At 54.7% G+C, this 22474-nt stretch overlaps 1 protein-coding gene across 7 annotated transcripts in view; it reads left to right on the plus strand.

The window, feature by feature from the left end:
• Positions 1–283: 283 nt before the first annotated feature.
• The window catches only part of PTK2B (protein tyrosine kinase 2 beta), a 33633-nt gene continuing 11442 nt past the window's right edge, over positions 284–22474 (plus strand). For 4 of the 7 annotated variants that reach the window (XM_061990207.1, XM_061990209.1, XM_061990210.1 and 1 more), the window contains exons 1-14: positions 420–495; positions 14913–15223; positions 16104–16282; positions 16369–16456; positions 17494–17573; positions 17721–17783; positions 18332–18386; positions 19215–19355; positions 20190–20264; positions 20371–20472; positions 21395–21512; positions 21711–21750; positions 21841–21887; positions 22190–22243. In XM_061990207.1, coding sequence (XP_061846191.1) covers positions 15017–15223; positions 16104–16282; positions 16369–16456; positions 17494–17573; positions 17721–17783; positions 18332–18386; positions 19215–19355; positions 20190–20264; positions 20371–20472; positions 21395–21512; positions 21711–21750; positions 21841–21887; positions 22190–22243 — 1249 coding nt within the window. In that variant the 5' untranslated portion in view covers positions 420–495; positions 14913–15016. Of the gene's footprint in view, positions 496–9301; positions 9362–14912; positions 15224–16103; positions 16283–16368; positions 16457–17493; positions 17574–17720; positions 17784–18331; positions 18387–19214; positions 19356–20189; positions 20265–20370; positions 20473–21394; positions 21513–21710; positions 21751–21840; positions 21888–22189; positions 22244–22474 lie in introns of those variants that run through there. The other 3 variants (XM_061990213.1, XM_061990214.1, XM_061990208.1) reach the window with 2 other exon arrangements.

Raw genomic sequence — 22474 nt, forward strand, 5'->3', positions numbered from 1 at the left:
GTGGCGGTGCCGGACGGCTGCACTGTGACCCGGCGGCTCTTGCGCCATCCTCCTTCCTGCTTAGGGTTCCTCCACAGTGCTGGGGCTGCTGCAGTTTTGGTGTGTGGGGGGGTACCCCTAGAGCAGGGTCTCGCTGCTGCCTGACAGCTCCTCCCAGACACGAGCAGGACCAGCCCCAACGTCGGCTGCCTTGGGCTCCCTGCCCAAATTCCTGACCGATCCCGAGACCTGCCCCAACCTGCCCGCGGAACAGAGGTGGGGAAGGCTGAGTGGGCAGGTGAGGGGTCCTGGGGCCTTCCTCGCCCTGCTCTTCCTCCTCTTCGGTGTCGGCAGCACCCGCCAGCCCCAACGAGCCCTTTCCGGAAGCGGGTGTTGGGGAGGAGTGGTTTCAACCACCGGTGCCAGCCCGTGGGACACACACCCACGGGGACAATCCCTCCCCACCGAAGACACCCCCAAGGCAAGGAGCAGGGGGCAAAGGCAGCTCCCACCAAGGTGAGACTCTCTGGCTTCTTTCGGGGACACACTTGGGTGCTAAGGGGCGGACGAAGGAGAGAGCTGAGGGTAGGGGCGGGTGCTTTCTCCCCAGCCTGCCCGTTTCTCAGCTGTGCATGGGGGGGTGACACATGTGGAAGGAGGGCTGGGGAGTGTGGAGACACAAGGGCAGGGTGCAGGGCAACCCTGGCGCTCCTTGCCCCGCAGTTGGGGAGCGGGAGGTGCCTGAGCTCTGCTATCTCTTGCCTTGGCGTCAATGTTTGCCCAACGGCAGGGTGGTTCCTGCCAGCCAACGTGCCATACCGGAGCTCACCGACATGGCACGGCACGGCATGGAAAACCAGAGACAGGAGCCTTGCAGTCCGAGGGGGCTGATGCAACAGCCCTGTGTGCTTTGCCCCAGGGCTGGATGGAGCTGGGGATGCATCATCAGCTGGAGGGTCCCCTGGGATGTGCTCATCACCTGGGGAGAGGGACATCCAGGGGATGTCTGATGGCTTGGCTAGAGTTGGACAGGGTTTGAGGGGCTCTGAGATGATGTATGGGGTTGGGAATGTCCCTAGGAGGTGTCAGGGAACTGGTGACATGCAGCAGCTGGGGAAGGCCAGGTGAGTGCCCTGCACTGGCAGTGGGTACCAACACCATCCCTGGAGATAAAAAGACACATAGATGATGTGCTGAGAGACTTTGTTTAGTGGTGGGCTTGGCAGTGCGAGGTCAGTGCAGGAAGATGGGCCTGAGCCTGGAGTGTCCTGAGGGGCTTTGTGAGCAGGGTGATGCTGCAAGGGTCCTCCACCCCTGTCTTGACCCCAAACTGTGCCTGGCACAGAGGTATTGCCACAATGAGGTGGCGGTGGGGGCCTTGAGGTCTATTGGGTAGGGGACAGCCAGCTGTAGTGTCCCATTGCCACTGTCACATACCTCTCCTTGCTGTCTTGGTGCTGGAGGAAGCCCTGGGGAAGGGGAGACATGGGGGATTTGTGGGATGCAAGAACTTCCCAGGAACAGTCCCATGGACAGAATCACCTCTGAGGGCTCTGCTGGCAGGGGAAATGGTGCCAGTTAACCTCATCACGGCTGCAGGTGACATATCCTCATAGCAAGAACCAGAACCAGGTGCCAGGCAGGGAAGGGCACCATCAAGATATGGATCACACTTCAGATTTGGGTTTACAGCCCTGATTTACAACTCCCAGTCTTGCAAAGGAAGGATGTATGGTCTCCTCATCTTTGCCAAATATGCTTTGCACATGCTGCATACGTCCAGCGTGCAGGGGCACAAGTGCCACTACCTCCAAGCTCTGTGTTTCCATGCCTTCACACTCAGCTATTATTAATATTCAACATCAAGCTCCTTCCAGGCGTTGGGGGCTGGGAAAACAGCATCTGAATCATTTTGCTTTTTTTTTCCCTGGCATAGTTATTACTCATGAAGGGGTAGACGGAGCTGGGAACCTTTCATGTAAAGCCTTCTTTGTGTTTCCAGTTGGTGTGGTGGCAGCAACTGTTCACCCTGTGTGATACCCACATCTCCTCCAGTGAGGCAGAGCGGTAAAACTTGGGATGCCCAGTGCAAAAACCCCAGTGAGGCATCGCCCTGGGTAAAAACAGGGTGAAAAATAATTTTTTTCCCAGCTTCTTTGGGGCAGGGAGAACCAGGGCTGGTGGCTGCTGTGGCATTACAGCCAGGCCACCCAGTTCCCTTTGGGGAAGTGGTTTCAAAGGGGGAAGAGGAACATGATGTGTCGGAGACGTGGCTCCCATCAGCCCTTTGGGGAGACCTCACCAGGTCTTGGTTGGCCTTTTCATTTTGGGGTGTTCTGCTATGTTTCATGCTAAATGTTTAGCAGAACTCTGTTTCCTACAGGGAAAAATCCTAGCAGCCATGTCCTCAGCAGCAGGGGAGGCTTCTCCCCGACTGTAACCACCAGTAAGGCAAGTTAGCTGGTGTGCTAGGCTGAACTGGGATAGCCCCGCTGCACAGAAAGACACTGCAGAGAGAAGGAAGTGCTGCAGATTCTGAGGCGGCAGCTTGTCTGAGCAATGAGCCACTCTAAGGCACAAGCAGGGCTCCCCTTGGGGAAAAGAAATGGGATTTTTTGGGGAGGTGTGAATTATTTCATCCAGGGGAGAACCTGAAAATGATGGTTTAAAAGAATCCTTAGACTGGCAGGTTGCAGGGTGACAGCCTGTGCTGGAGAGGTGGTTGCCATGTTGGATTTCAGCCCTGGTAATTGAAGCAGGAGAGTTCTGTTTGTCCCCTGAATCACAGAATTGTTTTGTTTGGAAAAGACCTTTAAGATCCTCGAGTCCAAACCCTCCCCTCACAGTGCCAAGCCCACCACTAACCCATGTCCCTCAGCACCTCAGCTACACGGCTTTGCAATAGCTCCAGGGATGGGGACTCCACCACAGCCCTGGGCAGCCTGGGACAGGGGCTGACAGCCCTCTCAGGAACAAGTTCTTCCTCAGCTCCAATCTAAACCTCCCCTGGCACAATTTGAGCCCATTTCCTCCTGTCCTATCATTCATTACTCCAGAGCAGAGACTGACCACTGGCCACAACCTCCTGTCAGATAGTTGCAGAGAATGATGATGTCTCCCCTCAGGCTCCTGTTGTCCAGGCTGAACACCCCCAGGGCCCTCAGCCCCTCCCCAGCACACTTGTGCTCCAGCCCCTTCCCCAGCTCCGTTGCCCAGCTCTGGGCACGCTCCAGCCTCTCAGTGTCTCTCATGGAGTGTGGAGGCCAACACTGTACAGAATATTCAATCTCTTCTCTCCAGATGCGGTGGGCTCTTAGTAGCCTTTTCCTTCACCCTTCCAGCCAGATATTGCTGTGGCCCAGTCTGCTTGGGGGAAGGCTGGGTGCTAGGCCGCAGGGCTTGGAGGCTGACCTGGGGCTCTGACCCACAACACAGCACAGTGGAGAGAAGGAGGAGGAGTGGGATCACCTTCACTTTCCTCTGCCACTACAGCCAGAGGCAAAATACCTGCCTGCATGCCCAGAATCTGGCCTGTCCCCATGGGGCCCTGTCAGGGCTGCTTCCAGCAAACAGGGAATTTCCTCCTGGCAGAAATCAGAGCATTTTGCTGCCTGGTTTTCCCTCCAAAAGGCTGAACCACGCAGCGATTTCAGATGGGAAATCACTCTCCCCATCCCCAAACCCTCCCCTTGCAGAGACAGCATGGAATTCTCTGCCTTCTCCTCAGGTGAGAGCATTGCTGGGGTGATGTGAACCAAAGCTGCCTTTGTCCCTGCTGGGACCTGCAGCTCACAGCAAAAGAAAACCTTGAAGTTAAAAAATTAGGGACCTCACGCTGACAAAAGTTTTGAAATCACCCGGTTTGGGGGAGCTGAAGGAGAATAAAGGGAAGTGAGTTGAAGAGAGTCGTGGGTTTGGCCTCAGCTGGTGAGTCTGCAGTTTGGGTGAGGTGGGCAGAGAGTTGAAAGCACCTTGGAGACTCATTTGGCTTACTTCATGTTTTACAAATGATCTTTAAAATGTTTCTCTTTCCGAGGAAAAGGTTGAAAACTTTGTTAAAGGGCAAAAACCAAAACTTTGCAAAGGGTCCAAACTTTTCAGTTTGGTGGTGGGCCGTTCTTGCAGCAGCGTGGTAGCTGCTAGAAATGATTGACGAGCTAGAAAATAAAATGCCTAATTGAATGACAGCAATTAATTTCCCCCCAGACCGAACTGAATCCCTCCCTGGGAAATGCAAACTTCCCACATTTTGCAAGCCCAGCCGAGCATGCAGCCATCAAGGATGGTATAGATAATATGAAGATTGGTGTGGGACCTGTTAATGAACCCACTGAGGGCATTGAGGGCTTTGGTGGGAGCCTGGTAGTTTGGAAAGGGAAATTAGATTCAAAGCAGGTGACTTCCAAGCTGACGTTTGATGAGTTTTGCCCAGAGAAGTCATCGCTGGGTGGTGTGACTACAGCTGAGGGCTTTTCCAGGCTTTGGAGAAGTAGCTGGAGCTTGAAATTCCCGGTTGGTGTGGGGGAAGGGCTCGAGTGGGCCTTGGAGGAGCTGCAGCTTGGCACCTTCCTGGGAAATTCCTGGCAAAAAAGTCACAGCCTAGCCAGGAGTTTTAGAGGTGATGAGTTTCCATTGGAAAGCTGAGATGAATGTCCTAAGTGGAACTAGTGTAAGCACCCTTGATGGCTGCTATGGCACAGTGCTGCCAGCCACATCAGGGCCAGCTCCCTCCTAGCCTGGCACACAGAGGTATGGGGTTGTTTCTTCCCTCAGACCCTTTATTTTCCTTTCCCTCCTCCTTTCCCAAAACCAAGCAGTAGCAGCAGTTCCCAGGGGTTGCCTGGTGACCGGGATGCTTAGCGACCAAGATGCTTCCTGCTGTGCCAAAAATGATGCTGGAAGCCCTCACCCGCTTTGCTTCTTTCTCCTGTTGAAAGGTTATCCCAGAAGTAGGCCCACCCTCTGCCTGGGAGGCTGTTTCCCTTCCCCACGGGGAGGCTTTGTTCTTATTTTTTTAGCCTGATGGCTCTTGCATGACTATAGGTGGTTTGGTTTAGTGGGGAGGTTGAGCCCTCCCAGCCCCCTGCAACCCCTTGGCTGGAGGATCCTGTTTCAGTTCTGTCCTCTTGCATCATCCCACAGCAAGAAGCCCCTCCAGCATCCCCCCTACAACCACTCTCAAATGGGTCTCAAGTCTCACTCTTTTCAGAGTCCCCAAGATCTGACTTTAGGAACTGTTTCAGGCTATTGGCACATTTCACACTTTCTCTTACACCACAATCGAATTGTTCTTGGCTGGAGCTGTATTGGACCCATTTTTGATTGTGGGTGTACAAGAAAAAAAAAACCTGTTCACCAAGTGAAAGTTACATTATTAATTGTAAGAATAATGAGAGTCTCATGATACAGGATGTCTGTGGGGCCCTGGGACCTCAGTCCCTTAGTAGTATGGGCTGGAAACCCCTTTTCAGAGCCTGGCCATAATCCTTCTTGTGCCTGGCAGTTGCAGGCAGGGGAGTATAAAAATGCAGCTTTTCTATCTCAGGTGTGAGTTGTTTCTCTGCTGGCATAAAAGATGAGGGATTTGGGGTGGGCCTCTCTCTTCCTGCAAAGCCTGGAGCTGCTTGTGGGGGTGTCTTTTCCCTCTGCAGCCGTGGGATTGCTCCTAGTTGGAGCAGCATGGAGAAGCCAATAGCTCTGGCATGGCCAAGGGGTGATGGTCAGGGAGTTCCAGCACAAAGATCTCCCTCAGTGTGGAAACAGAAGGGCTTCATGTAGCAAATCTTGCACTTGAAACCTGGCCAATCTGTCCCAAGGAGAGGATGCTGTGACCTGCCCTGTAACCATGGGGCCCACAGAATGCTTGAGGAAGGACTGCAGGACTCCCCTGCCCAGTGATGAGGTGGCTGGAAGCATTTAGCAGGGGCTCAGGGAGGAAATATTTTCACAGGACCAGGGGCCATGGTCAAAAAAAGTGAGGCTGGAGTGTCCCTGAGCCCCAGTGCACCCTCAGAGGGAGCCCTGCAGCAGCATCCCAGCACCTCTCCATCCTCCTCTCCTGCTGAGCCGTTCCTCCCCAGATGGTCTTGCCTCATCCTGTCCCTGGCTCCAGATAAACAGAGTTACTCTGTGCCGGAACATGGAGATCTTTTCCCCCGTGCCTGAGTCAGCCCCCCCAGCTGAGCTGCTGCGCGTGGGCTTTGACGATGGCTCACTGGGTGTGATTTCTGATTCCCCAGGAGCACAGCACTGGTACCAACCGTCTCAGCTGCTGTTTGGGGCCAGGTCATGGTCACAGTGATGGGGTGGGAGATGTGATGGGGATGCAGATGGAATACAGGGGCAGATGAGATGTGGAGGGGTGATGGGTAACAGGGCAGAGGAGATGTGTGGGGTGGTGGGATACAGGGGAAGATGTCAGAAGAGATGGGTAACAGGGGCAGATGAGATGTAGGGAGAGATGGGTAACAGGGGCAGATGAGATGTGGGGAGAGATGGGTAACAGGGGCAGATGAGATGCAGTGAGAGATGGGATGTGGGGGATGACAAGATGCAGGGGGAGATGGGATGCCGATCCATGCCCATCTTTGCATCCAAATCCAACCACATTGAAAAAGGGGGATGTCTGTCTGGGAGAGGGATAATCCCCCCAGAGGAGACAGGACCAGACATCCTATGATGTTGTTGAAGATGAGTGTCAGCTGGGCCGAAATGCAATGGGAGCTGAGGAGGTCTAGAGGATGCTTATCATCTGCTGAGGGGGTTTTGGCTGTCCTGGGGAGCTGCTACACCAGGGATGGGGATTGTCAGTGGAGAGTGTTGGGGGGTTTTGGGATCCCTTAACAGAGGGGATAGTGCCTCTGTACCTGCTCCAACCCCCATCCCAGGCAGCACGTTATCAGTGCCCAGAGTCTGTGTCATTTCCTTTGCTTTGCGAAATGCAGGCTTCCTCTGCAGGAACATCACGTGAGAAGCCCTCAGTACCCAGCCTGCCTGGCACTGCCTGCCCAGGCCTGGCCTGATGCTACCCAGCCAGCTCTCAACCCTGGGCCACACTCCCCCGCTGCCCAGTATCTCTTGATGCCCTTAAATCCTGCAAGTGCTTTCAGAGAGAAGCTGCAGCATAGTTACAGACAGCAGTGCACGCAGGAAGATACACTGATTTTAAACTACTGGATTTGCTGCTTTGCCCTGTTCCTATGTAAATAAGGATTGCCTTGACCAGTTAAACATTAGGAAAGACTGTGGGCGTGAAATTTCAGTAGATTTTGTGAATTAAAACAGTAAACAAAATCCCCTCATTGCAAAGAGGTATACAAGAGGTGGGATAGAGATGTCACAGAGTCATAGAACTGTTTAGATTGGAAAAGACCTTGAAGACCCTCAAGTCCAACCCCCCCCGCCCCTCCCAGTGCCAAGCCCACCACTAACCCATGTCCCTCAGCACCTCAGCTACATGGCTTTGCAATAGCTCCAGGGATGGGGACTCCACCAGCTCCCTGGGCAGCCTGGGACAGGGGCTGACAACCCTCTCAGGAAAAAGTTCTTCCTCAGCTCCAATCTAAACCTCCCCTGAGACAATTTCAGGACATTTCCTCTTATTCTGTCATTCGTTACTGGGGAGAAGAGATTGATCTCCACCTCTCTACAGCCTCCTGTCAGAGACTTGCTGAGATCAAGGCCTCCCCTCAGGCTCCTCTTCTCCAGGCTGAACACCCCCAGGGCCCTCAGCCCCTCCCCAGCACACTTGTGCTCCAGCCCCTTCCCCAGCTCCGCTGCCCGGCTCTGGACACGCTGCGGCCCCTCAGTGTCCCTCTGGCAGTGAGGGGCCCAACACTGAACACAGCACTCGAGCTGCGGCCTCACCAGGGCCCAGCACAGGGGACGGCCACTGCCCTGGGCCTGCTGCCACACCACTGCTGATACAAGCCAGGGTGCCACTGGCCTTCTTGCCCACCTGGGCACGCTGCTGCCTCATCTTCAGCCGCTGGCACCAACCCCCCAGGCCCTTTCCCTGTGGGCAGCTTTCCAGCCCCTCTGCCCCAGCCTGGAGCGTTGCCTGGGGTTGCTGTGGCCCAAGGGTAGGAGCCGGCCCTTGGCCTTGTTAAACCTCATCCCATTGCCCTCAGCCTATGGCTCCAGCCTGGCCAGGGCCCTCTGAAGAGCCTTCCTGCCCTCACACAAATCTACACTCCTGCACACCTTCGTGTCATCTGCAAACTGGCTGAGGGTGCCCTCGATCCCTCGTTCAGATCATTGATAAAGCTGTTAAACACAACAGGCCCCAGCACTGAGCCCTGGGGAACACCACTGATGACAGCTGGATTTAACTCCATTCCCCATGACTCTCTGGGCCTGCCCAATGGTTGCACTGGGACCTGCTGGCATGAAATCCCACAGGGATGAACCTCACTGGTAGGATGTCGGGACAAGGGATGGATCACCAGGGATGGGATGTGCAAGGAGGCAGGACAGCTGGTGTTATACCCCACAGCAAAGGCTCAGATCTCACTGGATCTCTGCTCCCAGCTATCAGGGAGGTCTCAACAACAACCTGAGTTGTGGTTTTGTGTTACCAGCCCTCCAGCCCTCTGTAGCTACCCAGGATCTGAAGTGGGGAGGCAAAACCCTACTCTCCCCTGCCCGCTGGGGACAGGGCTGAAGTGATGGATGGGAGGTGGGTAAGGCAGACTGGGGGTAGATATGGGGAAGGAGAACTAAGTCAGGGAGTGTAGAGATGTGATTGGATCTCTTGGAGAGCACCCATCCCCGCTTTGATTTATATGGTGGAAACTCACCGGTTTCAGTGTGGAAGCAGGAGTGGAGAGTGGTGGAGGTGCCAAACAGAGAGCCTGTCTGTTCCGCCCCCCCCCCCCCCCCCCATTCCCCCTGGGAACCAGAGTAATAAAGTAATGAGTCATTTAAATAGCTGCATAGATAGGGGAAGGGCTTGGGGCAGAGAAGGCAGCCCTGCCTGCTGAGGCCCTGCCTTTCCCCTGTCCCATGCCACTGAGGAATGCTGTTCCTGGGGGTGACTCAGGCTGGGCTGGGGGAGCCCCGGGGTTGTGGCATCTGTCAGTGAGAGCTGAGCACTGGGGTTTGCACGGGAGGGGGGCTGCGAGCTGCCTGTTCTGTCCTCTGCCTTCACCCAGCACCCTGCTCCAGGATCACACACACCGTTGCCGGGTTGGTTGAGCTGTGCCTCAGTTTCCCCATCTCTGCGATGGGCTGAGGCACGTGGGTGAGCGTGTCTGCGCGTGGGCCCTGCCTGAGTGCTATGCAAATAAATGCCTCTGCGCACACTTGTCGGCAGCGGCAGCAGGAAGCGGCGGCTCTGGCAGCGCCGGCTCAGCGCGGGGACAGAGGGGACAGCTGCCTCTCTGTAAGTGCCATTTGGCTCCTGCTCTCCCCCTTCCCTCTGTGCCCCGGGGGTGCCATGGTGGGAGCGAGACAATCACCTTGAGGAGGTGGGCACGGGGCTGGGCACGTGCAAACTCGTCACATTGATTTGGGGAAGGGACTCGGGTAGGGGGGAGGGTTTCAGGTGATCCCTGGGGCAGGATTGAAGCTGCAGCCATCATCCCAGGTGTGTCTGAGGTTTGGGGTGAGGCTGGAGGAAGAAACCCCCTGGGGCACCAAACTTTTTTTGAGAGTGTGAGAGTGACTGGAAAAAACTTCCTGGTCTGGGGCTGTGCTGGGGCACGGGACGGGAAGGAGCTCTGAGCTGCTGTGGAGACCTTTTTGGGGTGTCACCCACAGGAGAAGGCAACAGGGGCTGCCTTTGAGGGGACACAGAGGCTGTAGTGAAGGGATGTTGGTGGTAGTGGCAATGGTTGAAGCTCTCAGTTTCATTTTCTGGGCTACTCCAACCCCATGTGCCCATCTGAGGCTGCGTCACAGGTCCAACATGGCCATCCCCACTGGGGACAGAGCTAGATTCCCATGGGATGTGTCCCAGCACTGGAGGGGAGGGAGGGGGGCTATGGGGCACTTGAGCTGTGGTCAGAGCCCCTTCTCCAGACCTGAAGCCAAGAGGCAGTCAACGTCCAGGTCCATATGGGCACTTCCCCCTCCAGCCAAATGGCCCTGGGGACCTAGTACTGAGTGCAGGCAGGGTGCAGGCACTGCCTTCCTGGCTTTATTTGGGTCTTGGCCCAGGCAAGGCAGGGATGTGCAAGGGCAGAGCAGGAGCCTCAGGTGTGCAGGGAGATGGCAGACTGTGGGGGGCTTGGCTGGAGAGGACAGAGCTTTCCTTTGTGGTCACAATGGGACTGAGGGGACATCAAAACACAGAATGAGCCCTTGGTCATTCTGGCTGCCTCCAGCCCAGGCCAACTCTGGCCACGATGCTCAAAGGAGCTGCTCACGGGAAGTAGGATGCTCTCTGTGGGCTGTTATCCATGTGATGCTCTCTGCGTTGCTCATCAGGGTATGGACACAGAGAGGACACGCAGCCCCATCCTGGTCCCCTGAGCTCACTGAGAGAGCAGGGGGAACATGTCATAGGAATGAGAGTGGAGGAAGAAAGTAGAAAATGAAGAGAAAGTGGTGAAAAGGAAGAGCCAGACAAAAATATTCCTGATATGTGCCCTGAGAAATGCCAGCATGCTTCCTAGGTCAGCCGTTGCCGGTTTAAGCCAAGAGCTGAGCTCCAAGCCCTCATCTCCACCCCAATACCCCCCTGCAATGGTCCCTTGGAAAACCAGAGGATGCAGGAACAACTTTTCAGCTATTACAGCAAAAAAAGGATCTTTATTTCAAATATTTCTGGCAGGAGAGCTCTTTCGGTCCTAACCTTTTATAAGGAAGTGATTGTCCTGCTGTATTTGGGGCTGGTGTGACCACAGCTCAAACATTGTGTTCCATTTTGGGCATCTCTGTGCAAGGCAGATACTGAGGGGCTGGAGCCCAGAGCCGGGCAGCGGAGCTGGGGAAGGGGCTGGAGCACAAGTGTGCTGGGGAGGGGCTGAGGGCCCTGCAAGTGTTCAGTCTGGAGAAGAGGAGCCTGAGGGGAGACATCATCACTCTCAGCAACTCCCTGACAGGAGGCTGTGGTGAGATGGGAGTTGGTCTCTTCTCCTCAGTAATGAATGACAGGACAAAAGGAAAGGACCTCAAGTTGCAGCAGGGGAGGTTTAGATTGGAGCTGAGGAAGAACTTGTTCCATGAGAGCATTGTCAGCCCCTGTGCCAGGCTGCACAGGGAGGTGGTGGAGTCCCCATTCCTGGAGCTATTGCAAAGCCGTGTAGCTGAGGTGCTGAGGGACATGGGTTAGTGGTGGGCTTGGCACTGTGAGGACAGGGAGTGGACTTGAGGAGCTTAAAAGTCTTTTCCAAATAAAACAATTCTGTGATTCTATGATCCTAGCCCACTTTAGGGATGCCTTGAAGGAGATCTGAGTATCATCTCTGCACTTGCTGCTGGGCAGGGTTGGGGGAGTTGTTAATTTTGTTTGACCCTGATACTTTTTGAGCCTGGTTAAGCAGCAAATGCTCTGTCCAGCACAGCAGGAGGCTGTCTGACCGCAGCGTGGATGTGGTCTGATGTTGCTCATACTTGTATGCTACACGATTGCAGGGGTGGCCTTGGTTTCCTCAGCATCTCTAAAGACAGAACAAGGCAAGAGAGGATGTTCTCATTGTCCCTTCTTTGGCCACCAACCCTTACAGCCCACATGAGAAGGGAACCTGGCTAAAAGGCACAGTCTGCAGAAAGCCATCCTGCAAAGGATATGGGTTGCTGCAAGATCCTCTCTGTGTGGCCTGAGACCTGTGTGGCCTCCTGTCAGAGGCAAGGGAGCCCAACTCAGCCCTCCTGCCTTGCTCAGGGACAAGAGTTTGCATCCCAGCATCCCATCACAGCCATGGGGATGCAAAGCCTGTTTCCCTGTTGCCTTGGAGAAACCTGGAAAACAAAGTCTGGGGCATCATAGAATCATTTTGGTTGGAAAAGTCTTTTAAGTTCCTCTAGTCCATCCCCTCCCCTCACAGTGCCAAGCCCACCACTAACCCATGTCCCTCAGCACCTCAGCTACATGGCTTTGCAATAGCTCCAGGGATGGGGACTCCACCAGCTCCCTGGGCAGCCTGGGGCAGGGGCTGACAAATCTCTCAGGGAAAAACCTCTTCCTCAGCTCCAATCTAAACATCTCCTGGGGCAACTCAAAGCCATTTCCTCTTGTCCTCTATCATTCATTACTGGGAAGAAGAGACTACCCCCCACTTCACTACAACCTCCTGTCAGGGAGTTGCCGAGAGTGATGATGTCTCCTCTCAGGCTCCTCTTCTCCGGGCTGAACGCCTCCAGGGCCCTCAGCCCCTCCTGATTGGACTTGTTCTCCAGCCCCTTCACCAGCTTTGTTCCTCACCTCTGGATATGCTCCAGCACCTCAATGTCTTTCCTGTAGTCCACATGTTGCACTGCTGCCAAATCCCTCTGTACAGCCCCAAAAGTGCCAGGCGACACAGCACGTGTTTTTGTACCAGTGACTCAGGAGAGTTGCTTTAAACAGATGAAGCTCACGGGTGGCAGCACTCAAGCTCACATATGGCTGTAATTACAGTCAAGACACCTCTAAGTGCTGTGCAAATCCTAATAAAGAGAAATGAGGAAAGAAAATCTCAGAAGCTGACCTCAGAGAGGGTTCCTGCAAGCAGCAATCTGCTGCATGTTTTTCTTGCCATCTTCCTAGAACCCTAGACTGATTTGGGTTGGAAGCACCTCAGCTACATGGCTTTGCAATAGCTCCAGGGATAGGGACTCCACCACCTCCCTGGGCAGCCTGGGACAGTATCTAAGAACCCAATCAGGGAAAGGGTTCTTCTTCAGCTCCAATATAAACCTCTCCTGGTGCAATTCGAGGCCATCTCTTCTTCTGTTATTCATTACTGGGGAGAAGAGACCGATCCTCCTGCCCCCTGGTGGCCACAGCCTCCTGTCAGGTAGTTGCAGAGAGTGATGATGTCTCTCCTCAGGCTCCTGTTGTCCAGGCTGAACACCCCCAGGGCCCTCAGCCCCTCCCCAGCACACTTGTGCTCCAGCCCCTTCCCCAGCTCCGCTGCCCGGCTCTGGACACGCTGCGGCCCCTCAGTGTCCCTCTGGCAGTGAGGGGCCCAACACTGAACACAGCACTCGAGCTGCGGCCTCACCAGGGCCCAGCACAGGGGACGGCCACTGCCCTGGGCCTGCTGCCACACCACTGCTGATACAAGCCAGGGTGCCACTGGCCTTCTTGCCCACCTGGGCACGCTGCTGCCTCATCTTCAGCTGCTGGCACCAACCCCCCAGGCCCTTTCCCTGCGGGCAGCTTTCCAGCCCCTCTGCCCCAGCCTGGAGCGTTGCCTGGGGTTGGCGTGGCCCAAGGGCAGGAGCCGGCCCTTGGCCTTGTTAAACCTCATCCCATTGCCCTCAGCCCATCGCTCCAGGTCTGCTCCTCACCCCTTTAGAGGTCAGAGCCAGAGAGACCTTCCTCTGGGCACCCTGTCCCCTCCACATACCCTCTCTCCCCACCCCGCCCCAAACTTTTCCATGTTGTAGCCATGTACAAGAGCTGCAACGTTCCAGTTTGCAAACAGCTTCTTGGCTGTTTAATCAGTAACTCGAGGGCTGAGCTCAGCTGAGGCTCCTGCTCAGAAGTGGCTCAATACTTGAACATTTTTTTTTAATTGTTTTTTAACTTCGAACTCAAAATCCTGCTGTTTGGAACAGCTCCTTGCAAACTTGAATTTGTTCCATGCATCCAGCTGTACTGGTGGGTTTTTTTGGTTCTCTCTGGCTCTGTGCAAAGCTCACGGCTTTCCTGGGAAGCCAGTGGCCAGGCTGAGACTTGCAGGGGTTACAAGAGCTGAGTTTGACCAGCCTCAGCCCAAGTGCATGGCCAGAGAAGACAAGAAAGCAACTCAGAGCAAACCCTCCTTTGTGCAAGCCTTGCCTGACTCACAATCCAAAAGACACATGAGAAACATTCTGAATCCATTTGGATCATCCAAGATCCCCATGCTCTATTAAATGCTTTTCTAACCAAAGGCAAATCTCAACCCAGTTCCAGTGTGGCTCAAGTAACATTTTTGGAACAGGCTTCTGGATTTTATCCCTTCTAAAATATAAAAGAGGGGATCAATATAACTCAATATCACTCTTCCAGGGGAGAAGAAACTCACTGCTTGCCCTGTTGTGCTTTTTATTGTTTTTTGCAAAGCCATCTGCTAAATTGAGCTCAGCTGGGAGGTCACGTTGTTGAACTGCAGCTGCAGCTACCTGTGCCAGGAAGCTGCAGCCTGCAACCTTCACCACAGTTTCGTGGTGGGGGAGAGAAAGTGGTGACTGCTGGGAGAACAAAGGCATTGCTGGGATATAGAGACGTTGCTCTGAAGGTGACAAGGACATGGTGGAATTGTTCGGGGAGTGATAGAGATGCACAAAGATGCCTCTGGAGATGGTAGTAGGACAAAGAGGCATTGCTGTGGAGGAGATAAGGATACAGAGGAATTGCTCTGGAGGTGACAAGGACACATACATTGTGCTGGAGGTTGTGGGACACACAGAGGCCTTGCTGTGGAGGAGACAAGGACACGGAGGTATTTCACTGGAGGTGACGGGGACACGGAGGAGTTGCTCTGGAGGAGAAGGGGCCACAGAGGTATTGCTCAGGAGGTGACAAGGACAGAGGTATTGCTCTGGAGGTGCTGGGACATTGCTCAGGAGGTAGTGGTGCTGCCTTGGAGGTAACAAGGACACAAGACTCTGCTCAGCAGTGCTGGGCTCAGTGGGATCTGGTGGCCATGCATGGTGGGAGGGAAGGGCATCCTTCTTTATTTCCTTGTTCTGTTTCTCTCTCCATCCCCTCGCTCTTTCCCTTCCCCACCCACCCTGGGGTGTCCCTGCTGTCCCACCCCTGTCTCCCACACACCCCTGACTCTCTTTCCACCTCGCAGGGTGACTGCCATCTCACTCCCCAGGGTCCCTGGGGTGCCAGCACAGTATCTGTCCTGCAGGGAAGGGATGCTCAGCTCCTGGTAGCACTCCGGGTGTGCTGAAGATGTCGGCCATCCCTGAGGCGCTGGGTCGCCCACGGAGCAGCTCGTCCCGCAGCCTAGCTGGGACCTTGGAGGCCACCCTGGGCATGGGGCCGTTGGAGATGGACAAGGAGGAGATGCGCATCCTCAAGGTGTGCTTCTACAGCAACAGCTTCAACATGGGAAAGAACTTCAAGCTGGTGAAGTGTCCCGTGACAACAGAGATCCGGGTATGTGGTTGCGGGGTGAGCAGGGCAGGGGAGGGGGGCACTTGCTTCCTTTCAGAGACCCTTTCCCATGATGTGGTAGTCAGCAGAGCCCTGTAGCTGGGAAGCACCTAAACCTGGAGGACTGACAGAAAATTTATCCATTTCTGGTGGTCCAGAGAGGGTTGGAGAAAGTGAAGGGTAGGCCCTACTCCCAGTTTCTGCAGAGAGGAACAGCTCTGGTGAGTGGCTGCTGGTTCCCTTCTCTTTCTGAAAGAATCCAGGGAAGAGCTACCAAGGGGCTGAGGGGACTGGAGCATCTCTGTGAGGAGGAAAGGCTGCGGGACCTGGGGCTATTCAGCCTGGAGAAGGCTGAGGGAGGATCTCATTAACACTTAGAAGTGAGGCTCCAGGACCAGCAACACCTCTTACTCTCCAGCCCACAGAATCAGAGAATCCTTTTGGTTGGAAAAGACCTTGAAGATCCTCAAGTCCTACCCCTACCCTCACACTGCCAAGCCTGCCATTAACCCGTGTCCCTCAGCACCTCAGCTACATGGCTTTGCAATAGCTCCAGGGATGGGGACTCCAACACCTGCTTTGCTAGCTGCTTACAGCTTGCAGCTCACTTGAGGCATAAGGAAGAGTGGAAATGACCCACCTGGGCTTTTATTCCTAACCAATTAGCCTCTGGGATATGTTGAGGCTGTGGATTGTTGCAGAACAAGTTGGAGGCATCTTTGGGGGCTTCACATGGAGAACACTGGAGCTGGTGGCTGTATTATCACTTCAGGAACATTTCTGCTGTGTATTTGCTGTATTTCATCATTTTCTTGCTATCTAAAGCTCATCTGGAGCCTGGCTGGGGATGCTCAGATCTCAGCCCTGCTCCTTTTCAACTCAGGAGGTGATCAGGTCCATCCTGGTGAGTGGCCGCATTGGGCCTGACATCAAGTTGGCTGAGTGCTACGGGCTCCGCCTGAAGCATGTGAAGTCGGATGAGATCCACTGGCTGCACCCGGACCTGACGGTTGGTGAAGTGCAGGAGAAGTATGAGTGCTTGCACCTGGAAGCTGAGTGGAGGTAGGAGCCCATGATGGGGATGATCCTCACTGTGTCATGTCCCCAAAACTACCCAGGCCCTCATGGAGGGGCTTTCCTGTTGACAGGTATGATCTCCAGATCCGCTATCTGCCAGAGGATTTCATTGAACGCTTCAAAGAGGACAGGACCACCTTGCTCTACTTCTACCAACAGGTCAGCAGTGGCCTTGGGAGTCTGCTAGCCCCAGACAGGTCTACTCTACAGCCACCTCAACACTGGAACCCTAGGAGGATGTTTCCTCCTTCCCAGTCACAAAAATCATGACTCCAAAGAGTCCTTGCACCCCATTTACCTTCACTCTGGGCTGCTGAACCCCCAAACCTGCAGCCCATGGGCTTCGGTCCCATCCTGCTACTGGATCTGTGTATCTCCATAAGGGACAGCTGATCCCAAACCCTGCACCTCACTTCTGCATCTACTGAATCCCAGTGAGGGATGTGGGATGTGAGAGGGCACAGAAACTCCCCTGTATAAGCATGACCTGCAAGTACCTTCTGTGAGCATCCCCCAATAGTATTGCATAGGGGCATCCAGTGTGAGCATCCCCTGCAAGCATTCCATATGAGCATCCCCTGAAAGTATCCCCTGCTAGTATCTCATACAGGCATCTCATATGAATATCCCCTGCAAGCACCCCATACAAGTGTCCCCTGACAGCGTCTTGTATGAGCCTCTCCTGCAAGCATTCCATGTGAGCATGACCTGCGCATATCTTATATGAGTATCCCCTGTGAGTATCATGTACAGGCATCCCATATGAGGATCCCCTGAAAACATTCCCTGCAAGCACCCCATAAAAATATCCCTTGCGAGCATCCCCTGTGAGTACCTCCCAAAAGAACCTCCTGCCAGCATTGCCTGTGAACTGCAGGAAGGGATGCTTCCCATACAAATATCCCTTGCAACCAGCCCCTTTGAGCATCCTAAACAAGTATCCCCTACCAACATCCCATATGGGCATCCCCTGTCAGCATCTAATATGAGCATGAACTGCAAGTATCCTCTGTTAGCATTCACTGTGACTATCCTGTACAGACATCCAGCGTGAGTATCCCATACAAACATCCCCTGCAAGTATCCCATACGAGCATCCTCTGCCAGCATCCCATACAAATATCCCCTGCCAATATCGCATATGAGCAACCCCTGCCCGCTTCCCCCGCACTCCTGACCCCACGTCTTCTCGGCAGCTCCGCAGCGAGTACATGCAGAATTACGCCAGCAAGGTGAGCGAGGGCATGGCCCTGCAGCTGGGCTGCCTGGAGCTCAGGTACGTGCTGCCCGTCCCTGCTCCTCTACTGCAGCGGGAATGCTGGGGGCGGGCGGGGTGTGGGGATGGAGGAGAAGGAGCTCCAGGCTCCAGGGGTGGGATGGGATGCAGATGCAGGGTGGCTCTGATGGCCCTCCCCTCTTGCAGGAGGTTTTATAAGGATATGCCTCACAATGCGCTGGATAAGAAGTCCAACTTCGAATTCCTGGAGTGAGTAGGCACAGCCTGTCCTGCTGGGCTGAAACACCCTTACCCTAAACCCTGAGGAGCTGCAGATGGCCTTCCTCAGCCCCTCTCATCCTCACTCAATTCCTCATTTCCCCTCAATTTCTCATCTTCTCTGCAACCCCTCCTTCTACCATAGCCCCTCATCCTCTCTCAATTCCTCATCCTCCTGCAGCCCCTCATACTCTGACAGTTCCTCATCTCCCTTGTGACCCCTTGTCCCCCAATTCCTCATCCCTACTGTGACCCTTTTTTTACCCACAGCCCGTCATCCCATCTCAATTCCTCACTCCCCCCTCAATTTTTCATGGCCCCTCATGGGAAGAGTGCACACAGTAGGACCTGGGAACCTTTCACCCTGTGCTGGGCTGGTGGCTTATCCTCAAGGAGCACCTCTTGCCCCACAGCACCCTCTTTGCTTGGTGTCTTCCCCCCCCGCCCTCCCCCACTATGTAGCTCCCCAGGGAGACCCTCGAGGAGTGGGGGGGTCCCCACAGGGCTGTTAACATGCAGGGGGGGTCTCTGCTCTTCAGGAAGGAGGTGGGCCTGGACCTCTTCTTCCCCAGCCAGATGCAAGAGAACCTGAAGGTGAGGGCTGTACATGGATGTGGGTGCAAGCAGGCAGAGCTTTGGCTGGGTTTAAGGTGTATAAGTGTGCATGGATGTGGCCAGGTGTCCTCACGTGTGTGCATTTTCCTGTGTGACCTGATTGAGAGGAACCTGCTTTAGCGGTTGGTTGGACTAGATAATCTCTAGAGGTTCCTTCCAACCCCCTACCATTCTGTGATTCTGTGATCAACATATGGGTGTAATTTGGCACATGTGCACATCTGCCGGTGCTTGGGTACGTGTGCGAGTGTGCTCACATGTGTGACAATGTATCTGCACGTACTCACTTTGTGTGTGTGTTGAGGAAGAACTTTTTCCCTGAGAGGGTCTGGTGGAGTCCCCATCCCTGGAGCTATTGCAAAGCCGTGTAGCTGATGTGCTGAGGGACATGAGATAGTGGTGGGCTTGGCACTGTGAGGGGAGAGGGTGGACTTAAGGGTCTTCAAGGTCTTTTCCAACCAAAATGATTCTGTGGTTCTATAGTATGAGGCTGAGTGGGTGCATCAGCGTGTGTGGGTTTGCACACACATGTGCATGCACATCTGCCCACACTTGTATACGTGACCATGCACATGTGGAGGCATGGTGGCATGCACATGCTTATAGATATGCATGGGTGCAGATGCATTATCTGTATCTGCAGGGGAGTGTTTGTGTGCTTGTGCCCATGTGTCTGTGTCCATGTGTCCATGTTCATGTGTGCGTCCATGTGCGTGTGTCCATGTGCAGCTTGACCCCTCCGCACCCCCTGTCCCTGCTGCATGCCTGGCACGTGTCCAGCGTGGCTCATAGCCTGTGTGCCCACAGCCCAAGCAGTTCCGGAAGATGATCCAGCAGACGTTCCAGCAGTATGCGCTGCTGCGGGAGGAGGAGTGCATCCTCAAGTTCCTGCACACCCTTGCCACCTTTGCCAACATCGACCAGGAGAGCTACCGCTGCGAGCTCATCGTGAGTGCCACGGGAGGGCTGAGAGGAGATCAGATGGGAAGGGGTGGGATGGAATGCTGTGCAATGCTATAACGTGGACGAGGATGGGATGGGATGAGATGAGATGAGATGAGATGAGATGAGATGAGATGAGATGAGATGAGATGAGATGGGGATGAGTTGAGGTGGGGATTGAATGGTTTGGGCTAGGGATGAGGATGGGATGAGATGGGGGTGAGAATGGGATGAGATGGGAGGACGGGATGAGCCAGCAGTGTGCCCAGGGGGCCAAGAAGGCCAATGGCATCCTGGCCTATATCAAAAATAGTGTGACCAGCAGGACCAAGGAGGTGATTGTCCCCTTATACTCAGTGCTGATGAGGCCACACCTCGAATAATGTGTCCAGGTCTGGGCCCCTCACTACAGAAGGACATTGAGGTGCTGGAGCTCCTATGTCCTCAAACCCACCAAGACTTGCTGAAGGTGCAACCATAGTTAGCACAGGCAGCATCTTGGGAGACTGCTGATTGCTGAGAGGGGCTGAACGTGCAGCAGGGGCTCTGGGGACCTTCCACACCCCAGAGCCTGAACTTGAAGTTCGCTTAACCCCTTTGAGGTGAAAAGGTGACAAGCAACAGTGCTGGGAACCCGTGTGGGGACAAAAGGAGGAAACTCACCCACACTGGCCTCCTTGCTTTGCCACATCCACTATTCCCCTTCCAAGTATCTCCAGGAAGGTGATTTTTCCTGAGGTGTCTCATATATTGCAGCGAGTTGAGGGGGGAGAACCTGGGTCTTGGAGTACCCTACACAAAAAAGAAATGATTTACATTCTTTTTCTGCTGCACCCCCAGCAAGGGTGGAACATCACGGTGGATCTGGTCATTGGACCCAAGGGCATCCGGCAGATGACGAGCAAAGAGGCCAAGGTATGGGGTGGGGGGGAGGGTGTAGGGTGCTGGATGGAGATTTGGGGGGTGGCTGTTCTTTGATTAGTGGTTAAAGTGGACATCAGGGCTCTGCTTCTCTCCCCAGCCCACATGCTTGGCTGAATTCCAGCACATCAAGTCCATCAAGTGCTCCAGCGTGGAGGAGGGCCGGGCTGTGCTGCAGCTGGGGCTCAGTGGTACCCCACAGGTGAGGACATATGGGGGATGGGTGGTCCCCTGGGTGCTATGGGGTGTGTTAGAGGGTCCTACAGGGCTGTGGGATGCCGTTGAATCCTGGTGGGTTAGGCGGGATTTGGTGGACAGCTGTTTCATGGAATCATACAATCATTACGGTTGGAAAAGCTCTTTAAGATCATCGAGTCCATCTCCTCACCTCACACTGCCAAGCCCATCAGTAACCCATATCCCTCAAGAACCTCATCTGTGCATTTTTTAATATCTCTAAGGATGAGAACTCCACCACCTCCCTGGGCAGCCCATGTTAAGCTGATGCTTAACAACCCTCTCAGTGAAAAAGTTCTTCCTCAGCTCCAATCTAAACCTTCCCTGGGGCAACTTGAGGCCATTTCCTCCTGTCCTATTATTTGTTACTGGAGAGAAAAGATTGACTCCCACCTCGCTGCAACCTCCTGTCAGGGAGTTATAGCGAGTGATCGTATCTCCCCTCATGCTCCACTTCTCTGTCACCAACCCTCCAGGCCCTTTCCCTGTGGGCAGCTTTCCAGCCCCTCTGCCCCAGCCTGGAGCGTTGCCTGGGGTTGCTGTGGCCCCAGGGCAGGACCCGGCCCTTGGCCTTGTCAAGCCTCATCCCATTGCCCTGGGTCCATTGCTACAGCCTGGGCAGGGCCCTCTGCAGAGCTTTCCTGACCTCAAACACATCTACGCTCCCACACAGCTTCATGTGGGACAAACTGACTGAGGGTGCCCTCAATCCCTCACCCAGATCATTGATAAAGCTGTTAAACACAACAGGCCCCAGCACTGAGCCCTGGGGAACACTGCTAGTGACCAGCCAACAACTGGGTTTAACTCCGTTTACCATCCTGCATCACTCCAGCATCTCCCTGCCCCAGCTCTGTGGTCATCCTTGTCCCTGCTGTCTCTTCTAGTCCCTGGCTATCAAGACAGCTTCTCTGGCTGAAGCAGAGAATATGGCCGACCTCATAGATGGCTACTGCCGCTTGCAAGGGGACCTGGAAACCTCCCTCATTGTCTTCCCCAGTAGAGGTGAGTTCTCTTTGGGGCTCTGACTCTGGCAGTTCCCCCTTTGTGCCCCTTCTCTCCATGGAGTGACCTCAGCTGAGACCCATCAAACTCACCACATGTGTGGCTGAAGCATTTTTGGGGGTGATGGGTTCTCAGAATCCATCAGACTCTGATGGTGGGGTGGGGATGGGAAATGACTGCCTGCTGTCCCCTCTACAGAGCGTGAGAAGAGGATCAGCCTCCCACAGATCCCAGCCCCGTGAGTACCACCTGATCCCAAAGTAGGGCTGGACCCTCTGCTGTCCACTCACCCCACCCCACACCCTCACACCCACCTCCTCCCACACAGGCACCTGGAGGAGAGGCAGTCAACGCTGTCTGACAGCATCAGTGTGGGTGAGTTTTGGGCTCTGCTGCTCCCTTGCCACTGCCCCAGGGAGACGCAGGCAGGGCTGGGGGACAGTAAGGGGTGGACATTTAGGGGGTTTGGGGGAGCTGGACAGCCTTTTGTCTCACCCATCTTGGAGAAGGGCCAGACTGACATCCCATGTTCCCGATAGCCATGATCCCCATGGGGACTGCATTGGGTTGGGTGGACCAAACCCCATGGAAATGTCACAAGGAACCCCCCTCCCCCCCACCCCCCACCACTTGGAGAGCTGCCTGAAACTCTTCCCCCGTTCTCCTTCTGGTCCTAGAATCTGAAATTTATGCTGAAATCCCTGACGAATCCTCAAGACCGAGATCTGGAGGTAGGTGCCACTCCCCCTGGGTGCCCTCAGTCAAGCCCTTCCACCTCCTGCTCACCCCAATTTCCCACTCTAACATGGTGGGAAGAAAGTTTGGCCTGCACTGCCCACCTCACCCACCTTGTGCCACGGGGCAGGACGTGTGGGTCCTCACCAAGGGGATGCTAGTGGGGGTGGGCAGGGGTACAGGCAACATCCCACCAGCTGGCCCTGACCCCTCTACTCTGCTCCCTG

This window comes from Colius striatus, chromosome 2 (assembly GCF_028858725.1).
Source record: "Colius striatus isolate bColStr4 chromosome 2, bColStr4.1.hap1, whole genome shotgun sequence".
Taxonomy (NCBI): domain Eukaryota; kingdom Metazoa; phylum Chordata; class Aves; order Coliiformes; family Coliidae; genus Colius; species Colius striatus.